At 35.8% G+C, this 23084-nt stretch overlaps 1 protein-coding gene across 1 annotated transcript in view; it reads right to left on the bottom strand.

Moving 5' to 3' along the window:
• The window catches only part of LOC147379488 (uncharacterized), a 687768-nt gene that overhangs the window by 123358 nt on the left and 541326 nt on the right, over positions 1-23084 (bottom strand). Inside the window, exon 8 of the mRNA XM_086415322.1 lies at positions 640-759. Within this exon, the coding sequence (XP_086271448.1) occupies positions 640-759 (120 nt within the window). The remainder of the gene's footprint in view (positions 1-639; positions 760-23084) is intronic.

Genomic DNA, 23084 nt, shown 5'->3' with positions numbered 1-23084 from the left:
CTTAATTAACCCCAATAAACTGTTTTTCATTTCATGGAAATGTCGTGATAAAAATGAAGGATTCTGTGATTTCTCAGAAGTTCTTAAAACAAAGACAGTCCCACAGGAATGACTTCATTTATTAGTTCTGGTCATGAAGTAATTTATCACTTTCATCTTTGAATTGAAGTATGTCTGTTTTGCTATTTCTAGGAAATGGAAATATGTAACCTTGTATTTCTAGAGTTTCTTTCTCTTTGGTTTTAATTATTCCTAACTTCTGAGAACACTCATTTGCACATACTTGATTTTCAAAGGTTAGCCCCACCTTCTGTAGCCTATAATAAAAAACTCCCTGTGCAATTATGGAAGGTTTTGAAATATTAATTTTGGAATTCATTTCAGAATGAAAAACAGAAAACAAAAAGAATTAATTCTGAAACTACACAGATTATTTTTTGTAACTAAAAATTTCACTGAGCTTTTGTATTAAATAGTATCATAAAAAATACCTTTCAGAATGATCAAATAAGAATATAAATGTTTCTTTTTAAGCATAAATGAAAACACCTTTCTCCTAGCTGTTCTGACTATTCAAAACTGAATTACCACAAAATTGCAAACAATTACCCAATTAATCCATCAGCTTCAACTTCTTACCGGCACAGCCCTTTTTGTCTTCAGATAGTTGGTACCCTGGGTGACAGGCACACCTGGCCACGCCATTCTCACTCTGACAGATGTGGGCACATCCATTCCCACCCGTGCAGGGGTCCATCTCTAAAAGCAATTAAGCAGTGAGAGTTTCTAATTCAATAACTGTAGAAAAACGTGCAGAGCAGAAGTGTAGATAAAGATACAAGAGAACTGGGACCAGAGGGCTTCTCATGTTAGGATGATAAGGCCTTTGGAAAGTCTTTCCCACTTTCAGATGACACTCATCTAACAAAAGGTTCCCCATTTTCTGATCTGAATTCCAAAATCTGAACAAATCTAAACATGAATCAAGGCCAAAGAACTGGCTAATTTTACTCTTTTTAAAAGTCTATCTGCTGTGCTTTTGTACCCAAAGTTAAATAGAGCCAGCAGGAAATCCTCCATACACCTTTGCATTTTTTTCTCTTTCACTCCCCACTTACTCTACTCATTTGCACAGCAGTTATCCTCATATAAACCTTTCACCTCCTCTCTATTTCCTCTGCCTTGGAATAAGCAACCACGGTGTGAAGAAAAGGCCAACTGGAGTAAAATGGAAGTCTTAGCTACAGCTACCATGGAGATGGAATAAAGAAGTTCGCATCCTACTGAAATTAGTCAGTGACCTCCTTCTGACCTCCTCCCCTGATTTGCTCTTTTCTTAGTCTCAGTCATATTCTTTGGAAGTCCAAAGTAATGTAAAGCCACATATCCCATCCAGAGTACCTCCACACAGAGCTTATTTGTTGAATTCATGAGTTAAGTGATCCTGGTCTAAGTATGAGAAACAGCCTTGTCTACATTATAAGCTGCTGGGGTGGGAATTTCTTCTCTTGCATGCTCCCCTTTCCTTTTTTAAAATAATGCACAGAATACAAAAAAAAAACAATGAATAAAGCTACCTTGTCTCCACATTTACCCAGTTTCATGCAACCACTATCATACATAAATGCTTACATGCTTTCATTGGTTTCTTGCAAACCATTTCAGACTTTATGAAAATATAAGTGATACAAACATCTTCTATCTATCTATCACAGATGCAATACACATTGTTCTGCTTCTTGCTTTTATGTAGGGAGAGATTGAATTAAATTTGTAGATCAATTTGGGGGAGTATTGTCATTTGAACAATATTAGGTTATCTGATCCATGAACCCGAGATGTCTTTCCATTTATTTTAGAATCTAACTTATTTTAACAATGTTTTATAGTTTTCATTACATAATTTTTGCACTTCTTTTGTTAAATATGTTCCTATGTATTTTATTGTATTCAATGCTATGGTAACTAGAATCATTTCTAGTAAAAAAATGATTAAAAATCATTTGATTAAAAATCAAATAATGATGATTAAAATGATTTTAATAATGATTAAAATCATTACGATTTACTATGAATCATAGTAAAATCATTAATTTTACTTCCAGATTTTTTAGTTGTATAGAAATCCAATTGATATTTTACATTTTGATCTTTCATCATGTAACTTAGCTGAATTTCCTTATTATTCTAATAGCTTTTATTTTTTAAGGTGTATTTCTTAAAATTTTCTGTTACAAGATCCTGTCATCTGCAAAGAAAGATAATTTACTTCTTCTTTTCTAACCTGGATGGCTTTTATTTTCTTGCCTTTTTGCTTTGGCTAGAATGTCCAGTACAATGTTGAATAGAAGTGGTATGAACAGATATCTTTGCCTCATTCCTGATTAGAGGGGGGAAGCTTTCAGCATTTCATTATTAAGTAAATATTAGCTGTGTATTTCTCATAGATTCCATTTATTGGTTGAGGAAGTTCTCTTCTATTTCTAGTTTGGTGAATTCTTTTATCATGAAAGGGAACTAAATTTTGTAAAGTTCTTTTTTTTTACCTGCATCTATTGAGATGATAAGGTTGGTTTTAATATGGTATATTTTTAAATACATAATTTTTAGATGTTGAACCCATCTTGATTTCCTGAGATAAATCCGATTTGATTATAGTGTATAGTTTCTTTTATGTGTTGTTGGATTTGGTTTACTAGTATTTTGCTGAGGATTTTTAAGATCTACAAACATACAAGATTTTGGTCTGTAGTCTTCTTTTTTTGTGAAATACTCTTCTGATTTTGGTATCAGGGTAATACTGGCCTCATGGAATGAGTTTGGGATTATTCTCTCCTCTTACATATTTTGGGAACACATTTTTCAACTGATGAAAAGAAAACAACTCAGAATCCTATACCCAGCAAAATTACCCTGCAGGAATGAAGGAGAAACCAAGACATTTCCACATGATGGAAAACGAAGAGAATTTATCTCTAGCAGACTATTCTGAAATTATGTCATTTTTTTATAAATAGAAAGGAAAGTATTTTTAAAGAAAGGAATGGTGGAGCACCAAGAAAAAAAGAAAGAACAACAGCATAAGAAAGAGCAAGAATAAGAAAAATATGAATATATACATATATATACAAAATTTTGTGTATATACAAAACATTATATATGCATTATATATACAATATATAGAGAAACATATATAAATACAATAAACTTTACTTCCCCTCATGAATCTTTTAAATTATACTTAATAACTGAATAAAACATAACATTGTCTAATATGGTTCTAAATGTACATAGAGAGAATAGTTAAGCAATTATATAGGAATGGAAAAGAGTAGAGAGAAAGTAGTTAAGGTTTCATACTTCACTTGAACTGGTAAAAATGATACTACCGGTAAACAGTTATACACAATATAATACCTGACAATCAGGAAAAAGCTAGGTAAAGATATACATTCAAATATTTGGCAAAACTAATACAATATTGTAATGTTTAAAAATACAATAAAATTAAAAAATAAAATAAAATAAACTGTAGTTGATTAACAACAACAAAAAATTGTTATGAATAAAGGGAAATGGAATTTTAGAAAAATGTTATAGTAGTGTATAGGAAGACATGAAAAGATTCAGAAAAATGTAATAAAACAGAAATAATAAACAGAAAAAAAGAAATGTCAAACAAGTGTGTCATTACATGACTACATTCATGTAAATGACTTACTATGCCAATTAAAAGGCCCAGTTTTGAAGAATGACTTAGAAAACATGACCTAACTATATGCCGGCTACATGAAACTCACTCTAAATATAATGATATAGGCTGGTAAAAAGTAAAAGGATGGAAAAAAATACATATCATACAAACAGTGATCAAAAGAAAGCAGGAATGGCACCATTAATATCAGATAAAGTAGATCTCAGCGCAAAGAAAATTACCAGAGACAGAGACATACAATAATAGAAAAAGAATAATAAAAAGGGCAATTGACCAAGGAGACATAACAATCCTAAATGTAGGGATTCCCAGTTGGCACAGTGGTAAAGAATCTTCTTGCCAATGCAGGAGATGCAAGAGACACAGGTTTGATCCCTGAGTTGGGAAGATCTCCTGGAGGAAGAAATGCCAAACCATTCCAGTATTCTTGCCTCGAAGTCTCCATGGACAGAGGGGCCTGGTTGGCTACAGTCCATGGGGTCCCAAAATGTTAGACATGACTATGAATGCATGCATAGACACGCATATGCACCAAACAATAGTACTGCAAAATGTGGAAAAGAAAAGCCATTATCAATCCAGAAGATCTAATTGACACTTACAAAACACTACATTCGACAACAGCAGGATATATATTCTTGTCAAGTGCCTCCAGAACACTAAACAAAACACACTTTCTATGTGATCCATAGGCCACAAAAAGTCTCAGTGGAAAACAAAAATCATCAAGTTGAATAAAAATAAAAATTCAATACCAAAAATTTGAGGACACAGTTAAAGCAGTGCTGAGAGGGAGAGAAAGAGGGAGAGAGATTTGTGGTACTAAATCCATTGGAAATGATCTCAAATCAATAATCTAAGCTTCCACTTCAAGAACTCAGAATAAGAAGAGCAAAATAAATCCAAATCAAGTAAAATGAAGAAATAGTAAAAATGAGGGCAGAAAGCAATAAAATTAAAAACAAAAAAATAGATAATACTATTGAAGCAAAGAGTTGGTTCTTAGATCAATAAAATTGGCAATGGTGACTGACAAAGAAAGTAAAAAATACAAATTACCACTGTTCGGAATGAAACAGGATATTACTATAAACCCTGATGACATCAAAAGTATAGTAAGACACTACAAACAACTCTGCTGAATTTGGCGACTTGGATGAAATGGGCTAATTCCTTAAAAGAAATGCAAACAATCACAACTCAATCACATGAAACAGAGAATGCATATAGCTCTATAAATCTGAAAAAAATTAATTCATAATTAAAACATTCCACAAAGAGAAATTTTCCGGCCTAGATAATTTCACTGAATAATCCTACCAAACTTTTAAGGAAGAATTAACATCGATTCTAAAATTTCTCCTAGAAAATAGAAGAAATACTTTTTAACTTATCTATTTTATGAAGCTAGTATTCTGATACCAAAGCCCAGCAAAGACTTTCTATTTCTAAAAAAGAAAAAGAAAAGAAAATACTATAGACCAATATCACTCATCAATACAGATGCAAAAAATCCTTCACAAAATTTTAGCAAATAGAATCAGTAGTACATACACACAAATTATACAGCTTGACCAAGGAGGGTTTATTGCAGCATACACAGCTGGTGAAATATTCAAAATCAATGTAATTCTTCATATTTACAGAATAAAGAAATTCACATGATCATATTAATTAATGTAAAATATTTGACATAATTCAATACAATATTCGTGAGAGTCTCTTGGACTGCAAGGAGATCCAACCAGTCCATTCTGAAGGAGATCAGCCCTGGGATTTCTTTGGAAGGAATGATGCTAAAGCTGAAACTCCAGTCCTTTGGCCACCTCATGCGAAGAGTTGACTCATTGGAAAAGACTCTGATGCTGGGAGGGATTGGGGGCAGGAGGAGAAGGGGACGACAGAGGATGAGATGGCTGGATAGCATCACTAACTCGATGGACGTGAGTTTGAGTGAACTCTGGGAGTTGGTGATGGACAGGGAGGCCTGGCGTGCTGCAATTCATGGGGTCTCAGAGTTGGACACAACTGAGCAACTGAACTGAACTGAACTGAATACAATATTCATGACAAAAAGAAAATGGGAGCAGTGAGAAATTTCTCACCTAATAAAAAGCATATATAAGAAACCTATAACTAATATTATGCTTAATGATACTGAATTATTCCCCCCTGGGATTAGGAACAACACAAAAATGCTTACTCTCATTGCCCTATGCAACATAGTGCTACCATAGCTCACACAATCAGGCAAGAAGAGGAAATAAAAGGATCATAGATCAGATGGAAAGAAATAAAACTATTCCCATTTGCATATTACATGATTTGAAAATCATGTTTGAAAATCCTAAGGAATCTACAAACTCTCAGAACTAAAAAGTAAGTTCAGCAAGGTAGCCGGATACAAGGTACACATACAATGATAAATTGCATTTAGATATAGTATCAATGAACACATGGACAGTGAAATTAAAAAGGCAAAACATCTGCAATTACCCAATTACAGGACACATTCTATATCTTTGAATAGATTATACACAATTCTTTGAAGGCAGGAAGCTGACTTATATACCTTGGTATCCTCATACATTTAGAATCTATATAGAAGACATTTTATAAACTGTAGTTTGTTGGAAAGAGGATACAGTTATCAGAGATTTGGTTTCAAGTATAGGTCTGTCAGTTGCTGAAAAATTGAAGGACACAATAGATACAGGATGGCAGACTCTAGATGCATTCAAGGGAATAGGACCATGCTCTTGCCCTCCTGGACTGTTCATTCTGTTGGATGAAGTAGCCAGTGTATGAGTAAATCGGTAAGAAAAATCATCACAGATTGTTGTGAGTGCTGTGAAGGAAATAAATAAGATGCTGTGAAAGACAATAGCTTAAGAGGAAAGCCTTGACTGGAAAAGAGAATTTGGGGCAGAGGTCTCAAGACACTGAGGTAGAAAAGGCATTGCATGTTATTGTCATCATTCAGTCCCTAAGTAGTGTTCAACTCTTTGTGACCCCATGGACTGCAGTGCGCCAGGCTTCCCTGTCCTTCACTATGTCTTGGAGTTTGCTCAAACTCATGTCCAATGAGTAGGTGATGCTATTCAACCATTTCATCCTCTGTCACCTGCTTCTCCTCCTGTCCTCAGTCTTTCCCAGCATCAGGATCGTTTCTAATGAGTTGGCTCTTCACATCAGGTGACCAAAGTATTGGAGTTTCAGCTTCCGCATCAGTCCTTCCAGTGAATATTCAGGGTTGATTTCCTTTAGGACTGACTGGTTTGATGATCTCCTTGCAGTTCAAGGAACTTTCAAGGGTCTTCTCCAGAACCACAGTTCAGAAGCATCAATTCTTCAGTGCTCAGCCATCTTTATAATCCAAGTCTCACATTCATACATGACTACTGGAAAACCAAAGCTTTGACTATACAGACCTTTGTTGGCAAAGTTATGTCTCTGCTTTTAATACACTGTCTAGGTTTGTCACAGCTACCATAATGAAGCCTGTGGCTGCACATGCAGTCCACAGTAAAGATTTGGGAATTAACTAAGTTCAGTAGTAAGGCACTGAAGAGTTTAAATGGATAAGTGGCAGGGTCAATAGTAAAATTTCCAGGTCTCCTGAATCTTGCCTCAATAATCATTTTCTCTTTATTGAGTTGGTTAAAATATGTGTATTTTATTAAGAAAATACTTCATTACAAAATGGTAGCCCTGAAGCCACATAGGATAAAATCTTTCACTGACTTTGCAATCTTAAAATCTCTCAGTATCTTGCATTCTTATGCACAGTTAAGGCATTTCAAATTCCAAAGAAATCGCTGTTTCGTTTTTACTTTCTGTGTAACTTGAAGAACATAAATAAGAAGGTAATTTGGATGTATGAGTTGGCATGGATTTCACTAAATATGTTAGTTTAAGAGCAGTTTAAAATAATATGTTGCAATTTATCTTGAACAGCTCAAATTCTGGCCGGAAATCATTTTAAAGGTTTGATTATTAGTCACAATTTTGGAAAATGTTTAAGTAAAAAAAAAGTATTTATCTTATTTTATGTATTCCAGTATAGATTAAAACCTTATTTAGATTTTTAACAAATATGATATTAAAATATGATTTAAAAATTGGTTGTGATTATAATATTGATTTCAAATGAATCTTTGTCATATACCTCTACTTTCCAAAGACTATATGGGATAAACAGCCACAGAGAAATTCCTGACTTATTTGTAAAAATTAAATTCATACTTATCTTGCACAATACATGAGTCAAATTACACCTCCAACTTTTTAAGAAAAGATTCTTACAGAAAATGTACAAATGTACACTGAGGAAGCTAAATGTTACTTAATTATAATCAGTGAGGAAGATTTCAAGCTCAATACCGGAAATTTTTCTCTCTTAAAGATGTTCTATTACACTTCCACAAATTTTCAGTCACCAGTTTTTCAACAATTAAGTACAGAAGAATTAAAGATGCCATGGAAAATATCTGGCTACTTTTGTTCTTATTTTTAAGACCTCTCAATACTGTCAGGTAACACTTTCTCCAAATGACATTCTCAAAAGCACATGTTAGTAACCTTCATGTTAATTAGTAACCTCCCCATAAGCCGCAAAGCATTTGCTAAAGGTATTCACTAGTCAGAATCTTTTGATTTCCTCTCTCTAGATTCTCATTTCTTGAGTTTCAAAGGTGCCTGAAAAACCAATGATTCTATTTGTAAGGTTAAGATGTCTGTGTTTAACCAAGTGCCCACGTGATTAAACAATGCACATTTTCATATATGCAGGTATATTAGCATTGTACCAGGGAATATGTTCTGGTCCAAGAAGTATATTCCTAATGAAAATTAATTGGATATACATTCACAAAATCTCCACTCTATAATCCCAATAGCATCCCTACTTGTTGGTGTTTTAAATATGTGATTATATGTGAAGTAATTCTATGTGGAGGATTTCTGTGACCTTGACACTGTTCTCTGGAGTAATTCCTACTCTTCTTTCCAAACTGAAGTTAGATATCATTTCCTCTTAAAAGCTTTTCTTTTTTTTTTTTTTTTTAGCCCTTTAGTCTGGTTTACATCTGTTTACTGGGGTTCCTATGCTATGTTTTGCACAGCTGTGAACTCTTCATGCATTTGTCTCCGCTACCAGACCATGATATTCTTGATGGCAGGGACCTTTGGTTTTCGTATCAAAGAACTCTTCAGTTCCAACTCCAGTTCCTGGTCTATAATGGCAAGTTGGAAATGTCCCTTGCAGGAAGGAAACGCATGGCATAGCAACATGTGAGAGAATGGTGAAGATAAGCAGATTTTTTATCTGGTGAAATACCACATTATTATCACAAGCCTGAAAGAAAAAAATCCTCAAAGCAAAAATGAGATGAAACAATCATTTGGTCCATGCTCTTGGAAAAGAGACAGAAAACCCCCCAAACCTTTAGATTTTCTTTTTAAGTCTTGTTCATTACTAATATTATTCAATTCCTACACTCACTCTATCTGTTAAAGTCCCTCAGAGAGTCAAGATTTATTTCTAGCACAGCATTACACATCCCTTTCATCTAGTCCTAGATAAAATGCAAGAAATCTATTTAGTTCATGGCGAGAAGTGCGGCTGCCATTGGAGCTTCTACATGCTTAATGAACTGCATGTTCACTTGAAAGGCTAATCCCATCCAACTAGAGTTCAGGCCATTATGAGGCTTACAAGGGCGCTCAGACATGAAATGCTGGCTAAGACTCTAACTGAGCTTCATAATAGCCAGCATCCTGGTTTATGGGACAGGGATATTGTATTCATCAAAGGGCAATATAAGACTTTGTATTGACTGACCAGAGAAACGAGTCACATCGTCCTAGGCTGCTATAGTTTAGCCTAGCTGTCAATTTGGCAGTTCCTGGGTTGCAAATTGTGGACACTATTGCTTAACATTCATGTCTGCTTCACATCCCAGCAGTGGCAGCTCACCATTGACGATTGTGTTTCCTAACTGCAGTCCAGCCCAGCTGGAGAGCCAATTTCTAACACAATTGCAGCCTGCTCCGACAAGAGCTCTGGTAGTCAAATGCCACACTCTCTGAGGTACTTTGGAGCCTATCACTTTATGGAGCACTGGTTGATGCAATGAGAAAACCAATGGGCAGAAAACAACCACTTTTTAAAGTTCATTATATTATTAAAAATTCTGTTCTTCCACAGAATTACTATAATAATTATTGTCTATAATATTCATGTCGACATTTAACAAGTTAAACTTTCTAAATGGCATATGAAAAAGATCTAAGAGGCATGAATTTGTGACCTGACTCTGCCAGGGCCACTAGCACTGTGACCTTGGGACAGTCATTTGACTTCTAGGAGCTTTAAGCCCCGTATCTGTAAAAACAAGCATAATAATCACTATTTCATGATATTGTTGCTAAATATGAAGTGAAATAAGGTATGTAAAACAACTAATACAGTATCTGGAGTAATGATCAAATGTTAGGCATTGTAAGTGATAATACAGTAAGAAGAGGAAGTGAAATGGACAAAGGAATAATAAGCTACCATCAGAAAGAGAGTTTGGAATTTGATATATTTGAAGTAAAACAACTGTGAGTGATGTGAAATCCAGAGTGTGTTCAGGCTTGTGAATAGCTACAACTGACTGGAGTAGAGGAAAAAAAAAAAAAAACTTTATGTAGGGAGTTAAAAGAATCAAGGCAAATAATAAAATCAGGAATGATTTACCAAATTCCTACTAAGTAAAAGATCTTACGAGAGAAAGATAAATAAGAACTTCTACTATGTGGGGAGATGAACAAGTATGTACAAATGGGGAAGGATGTAGAAAGAGAAGACCAATTATTAGCAAAAGAATCAAACCAGGTAAGAACAGGGTCTCAAAATCTAAGGAAAGAGACTTTCAAAAAGGAAGTCAAGTGTAAGCTGGGTCAGCTGCTGAAGGGTGACAGTCAAAAGAAAGTTATGAGTGCTTCACTTGTACTAAGTACTGTTTCAGGCACTTCACTCATGTTCATTCAGTACATCATGAATGTAAGTACAATAACTTGAAAGTCAGATAAGGAAAAGTCTTTCTTGAATGGTATCAGGGAACAAGGAGATGACCTGAAGGGATAATAACTCTGAACTATGCAACATTTGGAAATCTTCAACAAATAATAATAATGATTATAATTGTGGATTAATAATTGTTAAAATTAAGATAATATATGCTTAATATATTCCAGGATCTATCATAAGTACTTTATGTGCATTCATTCCTTTAATCTTCATAAGAACTCAAAGAAGTAAGTACAGTTTAAATATCTATTTTCTAGAAAAAGAAACTGAGGCAGAAATTGTATTCAAGGTCTCAAAGCTAAAAAGTTACAGAAGTGGGATTTGAAGGGTAAGGAGGGCTTCAAATTCAGGAAGCTGGATTTAGAAACTTGTTTCTTAACTCCTACACTATACTGGAGGAGAAGAGGTCCGGAGTATCTTGTGATAGCTATAGAGATGAGATGATTACAAAGACAAGGTCATAAAGGGTGGTGTACCCAGAAGATAAGTGATGAGATGACAGAATTAAAGGTGGATAATAATGATAAATACAGAGGACAGCCACAGGGGCAATAGAACTTTTGTTCCTGGGAGATGGGAGAAATGGCATTAAAGAAAATTTTGAGAATCTACAGAAATTGATTCTTAAAATTCAGTAAGCAAGGACTGGGAGCTGGAAAAGTGAGACCCGGGAAGACTGCACTGGATAGAGTACATGAGGTTTGAGAGCAAGACTTGGAGTCATCAAAAACTGAATTCTAGTCTTGACTCTATCAAGAAACTGTTATGTCACCCTGCAGCTGAAAATGTACTCCTCTTTGCATTAGGGTTCTAGCAATAACTTCTGTGAGCCAGGAAACTTAATAAGCCTTACACACACTACTTATTTAACCTTTATTCATAACCTTATGACATATATATGATTATTATGCCCAGATCACAGATGAGGAAATACTAATGAGTTTAAATTAACAGCTCATCTTCACAGTGAATGACAGAGCTGGGATTTTCAGCCAGATCTAGCTGATCCCCACAGTCTTTTAAACCACTGGGTCATACTGATTCTTTCCAGATGTTATCGAAGAGAAAAAATAGGTTTGAGAACCTAATCCACAACGATGGTGTATAAATATAGGAAGGCAGGAAGTTGAGAGCAAAGACAACTGTGGAAATTCGGGATCAGTTATTTGAAATCGAATATGTGTGTAGCACCCACCCCAAGGACACAGTTGGAGTGCTGGCTAGGAAGAACTTAACCCCAGAGTTGGGAGCAATTTTTTAAGTGGGGGCACTTGTTGGGTGGGTGGTTGAGGTATGAGATGTATATGAGTGATTTGAAGAGAATTCAATTACATTGGATCATTTTAAAAGTGAGAAGACAATGAAAATAGATCTTCATCAACTTGCTTTTCCTAAATGTAGACATTATTTCACAAGAATTTCCCTCTTAATGATGCAGGAAGGATTTGGGGATACTGGTTTACAAATGGGATACACATTTTTCAAGGAAAGTCAAATGTTCAAATATATATACAGATGCCATCCTTTTCGTTTAATTTTTGGCTTGGAAAATGTTAAAATACAAAAAGCTCAAATTGTTTCCAAAGTGCTGCTGTAACTTAATATCTGCCATCAATAATTTCCATGTATAAAAGCATTTCCAGACATACTAATATTGCAAACAGGCACAGTTGGAAATTCTATTAAAGCAATGGTAGATATAATTCCTTGATGTATTTGCAAAACGTACAATAGGTCAACTAAGGCCATTTAAACTCAATGCTCCAATAATCATTTATTCAGCTTCTAGATGATCTGTAATTCAAAGGATTTAGGCAAACATTTCTTTAGAGCAAATATCACAAAAACAAGAAGCACAGGACACTTTCCAGATCTGGAATAGTCAATCATCAAACCCGTACTGAAAGCCTATAATATATGCACGGTACTTGTGTCTTAAAGATTTTGCCAGATTTGAATTCATATGAATTATCTTTTAGATTTCAACATATTTTATAACTCTAAGATCAGAACAGAATTATTAGGCTTGTTTCCCAACAAGATACACGGTGGTGATGTGTTTTGCTAGAAAAGAAAAAAGGATTTGAATTTAGTGCTTTATTGCTTCCAGTTTTCAGTCTATGTGTATCAGGCTGAGCTGCCTTAAGATTTAAGTTTGCATGAAAATTTGATGCCGTGAGTGTGCAAATAACATCTGAACTCTAACAATTTTAATCAGTGGAATTTATCTTAAGGAAATTATCATTTTGGGAGCAAAGATTTATCTGTAAGAATATTTTTTGGTTATTTTCTTTAAAATAAAAAGTACAAATCTATTTATTCCACATCAGGATTCTTGGAGTGCAGTTATAAAAACAAGGGTAGGCTATGCATAATAGTCAGCTGGAAAAATCTTGGGTTCCAGAGTGCCAGTTCCTGGGTTCAAATGCTGTTTCTGCCACTTTAATGCTATGAAATCTTGGGCCAAATACCCAACCTCTATTGTGCTCCATTTTGTTTTTTGTAAAGTGCCTACTGTATACAGTTGCTATAAAGTTAAATGAGACAATCCATATAAATGTTCTTTGCAGTGGTGTCTGACTCAAAGGTAGTTCTAAGTATAAGCTATTATTATAATGCAATCATTAAATATTATATGTAAAAATTAAACTTTAAATGTTTGTAATTAAATACATTACATAAAATAGTGCATTACATATTTTAATAAGGCAAAATATATAATGGAAGACACTGTACAATCTTATGTCATTTATTTATGCAAATAAAATGCTTGAAAAAATATATACCAATACATAAAAACTGTTACTTTTGTATGGTGGTATGGATGGTTTCTACTATTTTTCTTTTGTGTTATTTTATTACCCATTTTTTCCAGATTTCCTTCAATGAACATGTATTGTTTTTATAATAGAAAGTGTAAAGCAATAAAAATAAAATAAATTGCATGGCATATATTGATCCATTACAAAGTTAAGAGGACTTCAGGAGAAGTTGCTGCTTTCAGTATGTCAATAGATCCTGAGGCAAGAGATGTTAATGACACCAAAAAGACCACAGGGAGAGGAAAGGTGTGAAGGGGACTTCGTGTATTCAATATAAAGTAATAGAATTTGAGGTTGATGACAGTAGGACCAAAAAGTCGATGTCTGCTGAAAACCAAAAATGTGCAGTTTCAACCTCAAGATCACTATACTGAAGGAGAAAATAATTGTTTCTAATGATCTGGAAATAGACTGGTCTTACCTTGAGTTACATATGTAAGGCCCTGATTAAATTCATTAACCTCTTGATGTTTTCTTTGGGGTTATTTTTATTTTCAGCTCAGTTTTAGGTGTTATTTCAGTGTCTGAGCCTATCCACCCCCATGGTAAGAGACAAAACTGGAAGGGCCTTTGATCATTCCAAATGGTGTTTCTACACCTTCAGTGTTGGTTTCCCTAATGTACCTTCTTTAACTTTGATTTTTTTTTTTTTTTTGGTACTCCTTTTATGATGCCAAATTGTTTGGTAAAATCACTGCTAGTTGCTGGTCTCTAAGATTTCATTATATATATATATATATACACAAAATATATACACACACATGCACATATATATATTATATATATATACACACACATATATAAATATGTATATATACATAATATCTCCCCAGTGGCTCAGCAGTAAAGAATCCACCTGCAAGAGCCGTAGGAGATGTGGTTTTGATCACTGGGTCAGGAAGATCCCCTGGAGGAGGGCATGCAATCCACTCCAGTATTCTTGCCTGAAGAATGCATGGACAGAGGAGTTTGGTGGGCTAAAGACCATAGGGTCTCAAAGAGTCAGATGGGAATGAAGTGACTTAGCATGCACGCACACATAATATCACATTCTTGTTGCCTTCTCTTTATTGCCTTGGACAATGATGTGTTATCAGCAAAATCACAGTCCTGTGTCCATGAGCACTGCAAATGTCCTTCTGACTGACATGATTATTTGTGGGTTCTTTACGAAAATTTAGCTGAACTGTGAATCATCCCATAGGCTTTAACATTTTCTAAAATAAACTCCTTTGGCATAATTACATGATTTTGAGCTTTTATTAAAAATGGTATAATGTGATTAAATCCATGAAATTCCAACCACATGACTTCGTAACTGGAAACAGAAGGATGTTTAAATAATCCCAATAGTTTTTTGCAGAAAAAAAAAAATGTGTGTGACAGCAAAGTCCCAAACATTAAATTGAAATAAAGTAATTAAACTATGCTGAGACAGTCTAAGTCAGTGCTTGGGAAAAGGCCTCACTTCCCTGTCCCCTATTATTGGGTATTCCATGAGTTCAAGGAAAAGAGGTGCTGGTTTCAGTTTACTGCTGAACTAGCTTTTCAGTCAAATTAATAATCACCTTCCTAGGGACGGAAATATCACTCTCATGCTCACTGCCAAACAACAAAAAAAGAAGAGATCCATAAATGTTTGTTGAACAAATAAAGAAGAGCCTTCCCATCTTTTGCTGGATTAGGATTAGATGACTGTAGGCAGAGAATCTGCTTCTGTCAACAAAGAACTTAATTATTCACAGTGATTGCTAATGTCAGCTGTGGGAAGGCAGCATTTTCGGAGGACTATTGGAATTTCCTACTAACTGTGCCATAAGAAAATGACTCTCCATCCTGATTTTATCCCAAGTATAACAAAACAACTGGCCTGGGAAGTTTGTCTACACATATATCAAGCTTTAGTTCACCCACATAATTTTAAAAACAAGAAACCTTAATATGTTCGTTTTCTTCTTCCCACTTCTATCCAAAGTCACCAGTTGTTACTTATTCATTGCTGGCAAACTGTTGACTTTATAGATGCTGAACATTATCCAGCATAAGAACATGAACTTGGCACTTGTAAATTCAGACCTATCTCTGTTGGTGCCCAGCAAAATGGCCTCTGTCGCTTTCCTTTGATTACACTGAATGACTCAGCAGAATCATTCACAACTTAAAATGTGCACAGTTGCTGAAATAAAACATGCATAATTTCAACTACAAAGATCACTTTTTTTGTAAATGGTGTTAAAATAGGATAGGGAACTTCTCTGGTGGTCCAGTGGCTAGGACTCTGTGCTCCCAATGCAGGGGGCCGGGGTTTCATCCCTAGTCAGGGAACTAGATCTCACATACTGCACCTAAGAGTTCACAGGCCGCAAATAAAGGTCCCATGTGCCACAATGAAGATCAAAGATCTGCCTTATGATCCAGCGACCCCACTGCTGGGCATACACACTGAGGAAACCAGAAGGGAAAGAGACACGTGTACCCCAATGTTCATTGCAGCACTGTTTATAATAGCCAGGACATGGAAGCAACCTAGATGTCCATCAGCAGATGAATGGATAAGAAAGCTGTGGTACATATACACAATGGAGTATTACTCAGCCATTAAAAAGAATACATTTGAATCAGTTCTAATGAAGTGGATGAAACTGGAGCCTATTATACAGAGTGAAGTAAGCCAGAAGGAAAAACATAAATACAGTATACTAACGCATATATATGGAATTTAGAAAGATGGTAACAATAACCCGGTGTACGAGACAGCAAAAGAGACACTGATGTATAGAACAGTCTTATGGACTCTGTGGGAGAGGGAGAGGGTGGGAAGATTTGGGAGAATGACAATGAAACATGTAAAATATCATGTAGGAAGCGAGTTGCCAGTCCAGGTTCGATGCACGATGCTGGATGCTTGGGGCTGGTGCGCTGGGACGGCCCAGGGGGCTGGTGTGGGGAGGGAGGAGGGAGGAGGGTTCGGGGTGGGGAACGCGTGTGTACCTGTGGCGGATTCATTTTGATGTTTGGCAAAACTAATACAATTATGTAAAGTTTAAAAATAAAATAAAATTAGAAGGAAAAAAAAAAAAAAGATCTCACGTCCTACAACTAAGAACTGGCATAGCCAAGTAAATAATTAAATGTATATATGCTATGCTAAGTAGTGTCAGTCATGTCCGACTCTTTGCGACCCCATGGACTGCAGCCCACCAGGCTCCCCCCATCCCTGGGATTCTCCAGGAAAGAACACTGGACGAACCTTTGTTGGCAAAGTAATGTCTCTGCTTTTGAATATGCTATCTAGGTTGGTCATAACTTTCCTTCCAAGGAGTAAGCGTCTTTTAATTTCATGGCTGCAGTCACCATCTGCAGTGATTTTGGAGCCCCCCAAAATAAAGTCTGACACTGTTTCCACTGTTTCCCCATCTATTTCCCATGAAGTGATGGGACCGGATGCCATGATCTTCGTTTTCTGAATGTTGAGCTTTAAGCCAACTTTTTCACTCTCCACTTTCACTTTCATCAAGAGGCTTTTTAGTTCCTCTTCACTTTCTGCCATAAAGGTGGTGTCATCTGCACATCTGAGGTTATTGATATTTCTCCCCGCAATCTTGATTCCAGCTTATGTTTCTTCCAGTCCAGCGTATATATATAATACACACACATATATACATACATATACATTTGTATATATACATACAAATAATTAAATGTATATATAAATACACACACACACATATATACATATATATATATGTAATTGGTAGGGTATCATTTCTTTCAATGTATAATGGGTATCTTTGCCTCACCCTACCCACCTTGTAGTATTCTAAACTTGATCCCAATTGCCCTCTAGTCTTAAGAAAATAAAATCTAGGGTTCATTAAAATCTGTCATTCTTTTCTATAATTTAAAGTGGTCTGAGAAAGATTTCTAAAGAATCCCTAGAGTATATAGACTGAAGGGAGCTCATGTCTTTGATAGTAAGATGCCTGTGACAGAGAAGCAGTGATACAGCACTAAATCCAGTTAGGTTACTAAGGAGAGCTTGGTTTTCAGGTTGGAGATATGTTGACTAGGAAACTTACTGTTGTTTAGTCAGTCACTCAGTCACGTCCAACTCTTTTTGCAACCCCATGGACTTTAGCCAGACAGGCTCCTCTGTCTATGGCAAGAATACTGGATTTGGTTGCCATTTCCTTCTCCAGGGAATTTTCTCAACCCAGGGATTAAACCCAGGTCTCCTGCTTGACAGGCAGATTCTTTGCACTGAACCACCTGGGAAGGCCACCCACAAATTCATACATGTGATAAGACTGTACGGAACTAAATACACAAAACGAAAAAATGTTCAAGCAGCTGAGCACAAATATTTTAATTCTGTAAAGTGAAATTTTCTTTAAGAGTTATCTACAGTTCAAAGGTCACTTCTATGAAGTGTCAAATCCATCAGCCTTTTAAGAGACATAAAGTTATGAAAAGGTATCACCAGAACCTACCTAAACATTTCAGCTAAGAGTCAAGAGAAAGTTAAGTGTGTTGTCACACAGAAATCCAAAGAGAATATCAGAAGGAAACAAGTTCAATATAGTCATACTAATGTTGCTAAAAGAACTGGAGTGGAAGCCCAGGATGGTGAGCAAGTGGGAGAAAGAAAGAAAACATGGTTCAAACAGATCCTGGGAGAAAACCCAGGACAAATTCTGCCTTTGGCATTATCTAGGGAACTCTTATTTTTTGTTATAGGGAATAATAGTAATAGACTCTAATAATAGTCTTGTTGCAAAACCAGTCCAACTCCTACCAAGTTAAAAAGAAGTCTGTCTTTGACTTATTGGGTTTAGGTGGTAACCCATATCCTTCCACACCAAAGAGATCAGTTCTGGCAAGAACCTGATCTAGGAGACCAGAAGGGGAGAAAACATTGAGATGTTAAGAAACAAACAAACAAACAAAAAAATGCACTTAATTTGAAGGAAAAAAAAAAAAGCTAGAACCATTTAGGGAATAGGCAGTGATTCCAGAATTTCAACAGAAGGTCAGAAAAAACACCCAGTTTGGAAGAGAAGGGCTTCCCTGGTGGTTCAGCTGGTAAAGAATCTGCCTGCAATGTAGGAGACCTGGATTTGATCCCTGGGTTGGGAAGATTCCCTGGAGAAGAGAAAGGCTACCCATTCCAGTATTCTGGCCTAGAGAATTCCATGGACTGTATAGTCCATGGAGTTGCAAAGAGTTGGACAGGACTGAGTAACTTTCACTTCTCACTTTTGGAAGAGAATGCAGTCTTAAAGCTGCATTTAAGGAAACATGCCATTTATATTTAGATGTTATGCTAGAGGTTAATAAAAATATGAAAAGTTGAAAGGATGGTTTATTTGCATTTTCCTTAGGACTGAGAAAACATATATTGCTCATATTAAAAATATTTATCATTTTTGGGTACAATTGGAAAATAGATAAAAATTTGGGGAGGAGGGCTAAAGCTTCCCCTTGACCCTCACTGCCTCCTGAACTGAAAGAATTGATGCTAGCATGCAGAGTCTCTTCAGGGAATTTTAATTAAATAAATATATTAATAAAAGCGAGATGTGTTTTTTATCAAAAACATTACCATGGATACATATAGCTTTTTCTATTGAATCTGCAGACCATTTCTTCTCTATGTATAAGTAACAAAATATGCAGTGGAGAACAAAAGCCCTCACCCATCTTGCTTAGTTTGTGCATCTCCACTTTTTCTAGATATCTTTGTTTGTGATTCTTCTAAACTCAGTGGGATACTTAATATCACTTTAAATTCTTGAATTCTGTCACATTTCCTTACTGTGAATCATATTGCTATCTCTGGCTGCCCCGCCTTAAACATGAGTGAATGTGAACCTAAGGACACAAAGGGTTTCAGAGACAAAAAAAGGCAACAGCTGTTTATGGAAAGCAACGTGTGAAGTAGATTGTAGGGGGAAAAACGATTGTTTCAAACACACAATCTTGCAAAATGGTACAGAAGGCTGGAAAAAGTTTTACTGCTCTCAACACGTTGTTCCTTTGCAGCAGGTAATATGTGTTCACTGTGACTTCCTCTCATAGTATCTGCCATCTCATTTAGCTGGTGGTGTGAAAGGCTCCAGGGCCGGTAGTGTTCATCAGCGATCTGAATACACCACCGCTCATAGCCCCCATTGTTAACAGAGCAAGAGCTGACAGCTTGAATGCTGGAAGAGGCAAGAAACAAAGTAAAACAGATGTCAAAATATCCTGTGCTTGTCTGGGCACAACTAGCACGCTGAGGAATCAATTGCTAAAGGAAATCTATTTCTATCTATTTCCTACCTACTCCTGAGGTTCTTTGGCTAAAATATTTTGATATGATCCCCCTCCCGCAAAGAAAACCATCACATATATATTAGTCCCAAACTCATGAGAAACCATACAATCATTTTCTACAACATTCTCATTCTAATAAGATGTATTTCTTCCTTAGTGACAGAGTTTCTCGCATTTGGAGGACAATATCCTTTCAGGGAGTCAGAGTAATGAGAAGAAAATTTCCAGCTGCTGCTACAATTCATCGTACATACATGTCCACTGGAAATATGAAAAAATGCTCTATAAAGGGCTTTTATACTGCCTTACTGGAAATGATTTTTTTTATGATAAAAATAAGTTTCTAATTTTATTTTATCTTCACCTAGGTCATAGTAGGGTGTCTTGCACACAGTGGTCATTTAACAAATCCTGCAAAATTATATCCAAGGACCTGGCAGTTGAAAAACTACGGGACTGGGAAGGAGTGTAAAGTCATCAGTTTTCTAAAACTGATTATGAATTAAAGAAGATACTAGAGAACTACTCAAGGAAATTTATTAACATTCTTCTGCTTTCAACTTCATTGCATCTGTGAGTTCCTGAGGATAGTAACCACCATGTCAGTTTCTTCCCAACACTAAAGCCACTGCTTAGAACAACGTATGGGTTATGTTCAGTCATATCTAGCTCTGTTGAGTGTTAAAAGCCTGTGTGGCTTCAAAAGGGCCCCATACTTGGCTGAATGCTTAGCCATCATCATCTTGAAATTCCTAATACTTTTTGAACAAGGCATCCCACTTTTCAGTTTTGCACTCACCCTTGCCTATTATGTAGGCAGTCCTTCACTCATTACATGTGGAATGAATAAAAATAAATGAATAAAAACAATGACTACATAGCTTTTCCATCCTGTGAGTTCCAAAATTTTCAGTTAAGTTTGGAGGCCCTCAAATTTAGTCTCTAGAATTTCCCTGAAAGTAAATGCAGCTTTAATATTCAAAGTTTCATGAATGGCATCCCTTTAGAAAAATAAAAGAGAAGTATAGCACACATCTAGTGTTATTTCAGTGTATTTCAACATAACACTGTTAAAAATCATCTGCCTAAAAGTAAAATGAAAGCATTAGTCACTCAGTCATGTTTGACTCTTTGCAATCCCATAGACTGTAGCCTGCCAGTCTCCTCTGTCCATGGAATTCTCCAGGCAAGGATACTGGAGTGGGTTGCAATTCCTTTCTCCAGGGGATCTTCCCGACCCAAGGATCAAACCCTTGTCTCCTGCATTGCAGGCAGATTCTCGACTGTCTGAGCCACCAGGGAAGTCCCAAAATATCTGCTTACCACATTGTAAAGTGTTCTAGATGTGAGAGCCAAGGAGTTGACACAGAAAGGAAATGATGATCTTATTCATCCAACATGTGATAAATATTTAAGTTGTATCATGTGTAACAGAAAACAGAAAATACAAGGAATTTGAAATGAAACATGCAGCTAAATGATTGTTCAAAAATTGACTGTAAAGGAAAAGCAGAGGGAAAAAATAGAAGACAAGAGTGTGACATTTTCTTAATGTATTCAATATTTGTCAAATGGCAAAATGCATAGACCAAAGATCAGAAGTGAAGAAATACAGATATGTTCATAGAAGCTGAAAAAAGTAGACATTTCAGCATTTAAGATAATCATAATCATCTACTCTTGTGTCAATAACTTGTTCCATATGATAGGTTGGTTCAACTAAGTAGTAAGCCATACTAAAAAACTATAATAATTTAGGCAATATGTTTCTGATACTAGTATAAAAAAGTTAATTGATTCAAAATCATATCTGATGGACAAAACTTGGTACATAAAAGAACTTAATGTACTTAATATTTCACAAAGATAGCCTAAAATCATTAAAGAATAGAAAGATCATTCAAAAATGATGCTGGGATAATACTGAACTATCTGGAAAACACATATAATTTAAGTCCTTGCTTTACATCATACACCAGAGTAAATTCCAGATGGATTAAACATTCAAATCTAACAAAATAAAACTACAAAATCACTAGATAAAATTATCTATATTTATTTATAAGCTAGATAGAAGACTCTTAAAACTCAAATGGAAGAAACAAATGCCAAAACAAAACATAAATATTTTGTGCTACATAAAATTTAAACATGAATATACTGAAAAACAAAATATTTACAACAAATGTGACCAAAAAAACCAAATCAATGATATATTGACAGAAAAGTGGAAGAAAGAAATACACAAACAATTTTTAAAAATGTACATTAATACACAGAAAATAATATATTAATAAATTATGATAATAATGAGATGACATTTTAAATTACTATAATGGATACCATAGTGTGTTGCCCAGATTCCATTTTGGGACTGAAATTCTCATTACTTCAGCTCGTAGGGGTATTGGCAACAGACAGATTTCAGCTGTGTCCCTTTCCAGAAGGGTCATTAAATGAAGAGAGACTTCCTGCCCAAGGTCACATGCCCTGCTCTAGCAGCCTTCACCTAATGACTAGCCCAGTGTTAGAGTACAAAGTCCTGCTGCCTTCTCCAAAGCTGGGGCCAATCTGAAAAACTACTCTAGCTCTGACATTTCCAGAAAATTGCCCGAGTCTCTTGCAATTGCATCTCAATTCATTCATCCACTTACACAATTCTGCTTCCCTCATCTCTCACATGTGTTGTCCCCAAGAACTCTATTCAATAAATGTCCTATATGCACATCTCAGAGTCTGTTTTCCAGAGTTCTCTACCTATGATACTTGGTAAAAGAAGGAGGGTGAGGAAAATCTAGGCCTGCAATGAGAAGGATGTTAAGCATCAATTTCAACCTCAAGACCAGCTTCAGTGCAGGGACTATAGCTCATTTCACTAACTTTACTCTTGCCAATTTTCCTGGAAAAGACAGCAACCATAAGCCTGGAAGACTAGTCATTATACAAAACTAGTAGATCTGAGTGGCACAAGGCATGGTGTGCAGTAGCAGCTCCAGCAACATCACTCAGTTGAACCACACTCAGTCCTCAACTTCTGGACATGTCAGCACACAGCTCACAACCAAGTTCTTCTCCAGAAGAGCAGCCCTCAGCTGAAGGGAAACTCCTCATTTAAGGTCATGCCCCTCCCAGGTCAGGCTGCAGGTTGTTATGGGCT

Source organism: Bos grunniens, chromosome 1, assembly GCF_055505025.1.
Source record: "Bos grunniens cultivar Pamir isolate PY7600 chromosome 1, Bosgru_T2T1.0, whole genome shotgun sequence".
NCBI lineage: Eukaryota > Metazoa > Chordata > Mammalia > Artiodactyla > Bovidae > Bos > Bos grunniens.
Note: the sequence above shows the minus strand (reverse complement) of the source record. Positions and strands in the feature narration are given on the sequence as shown.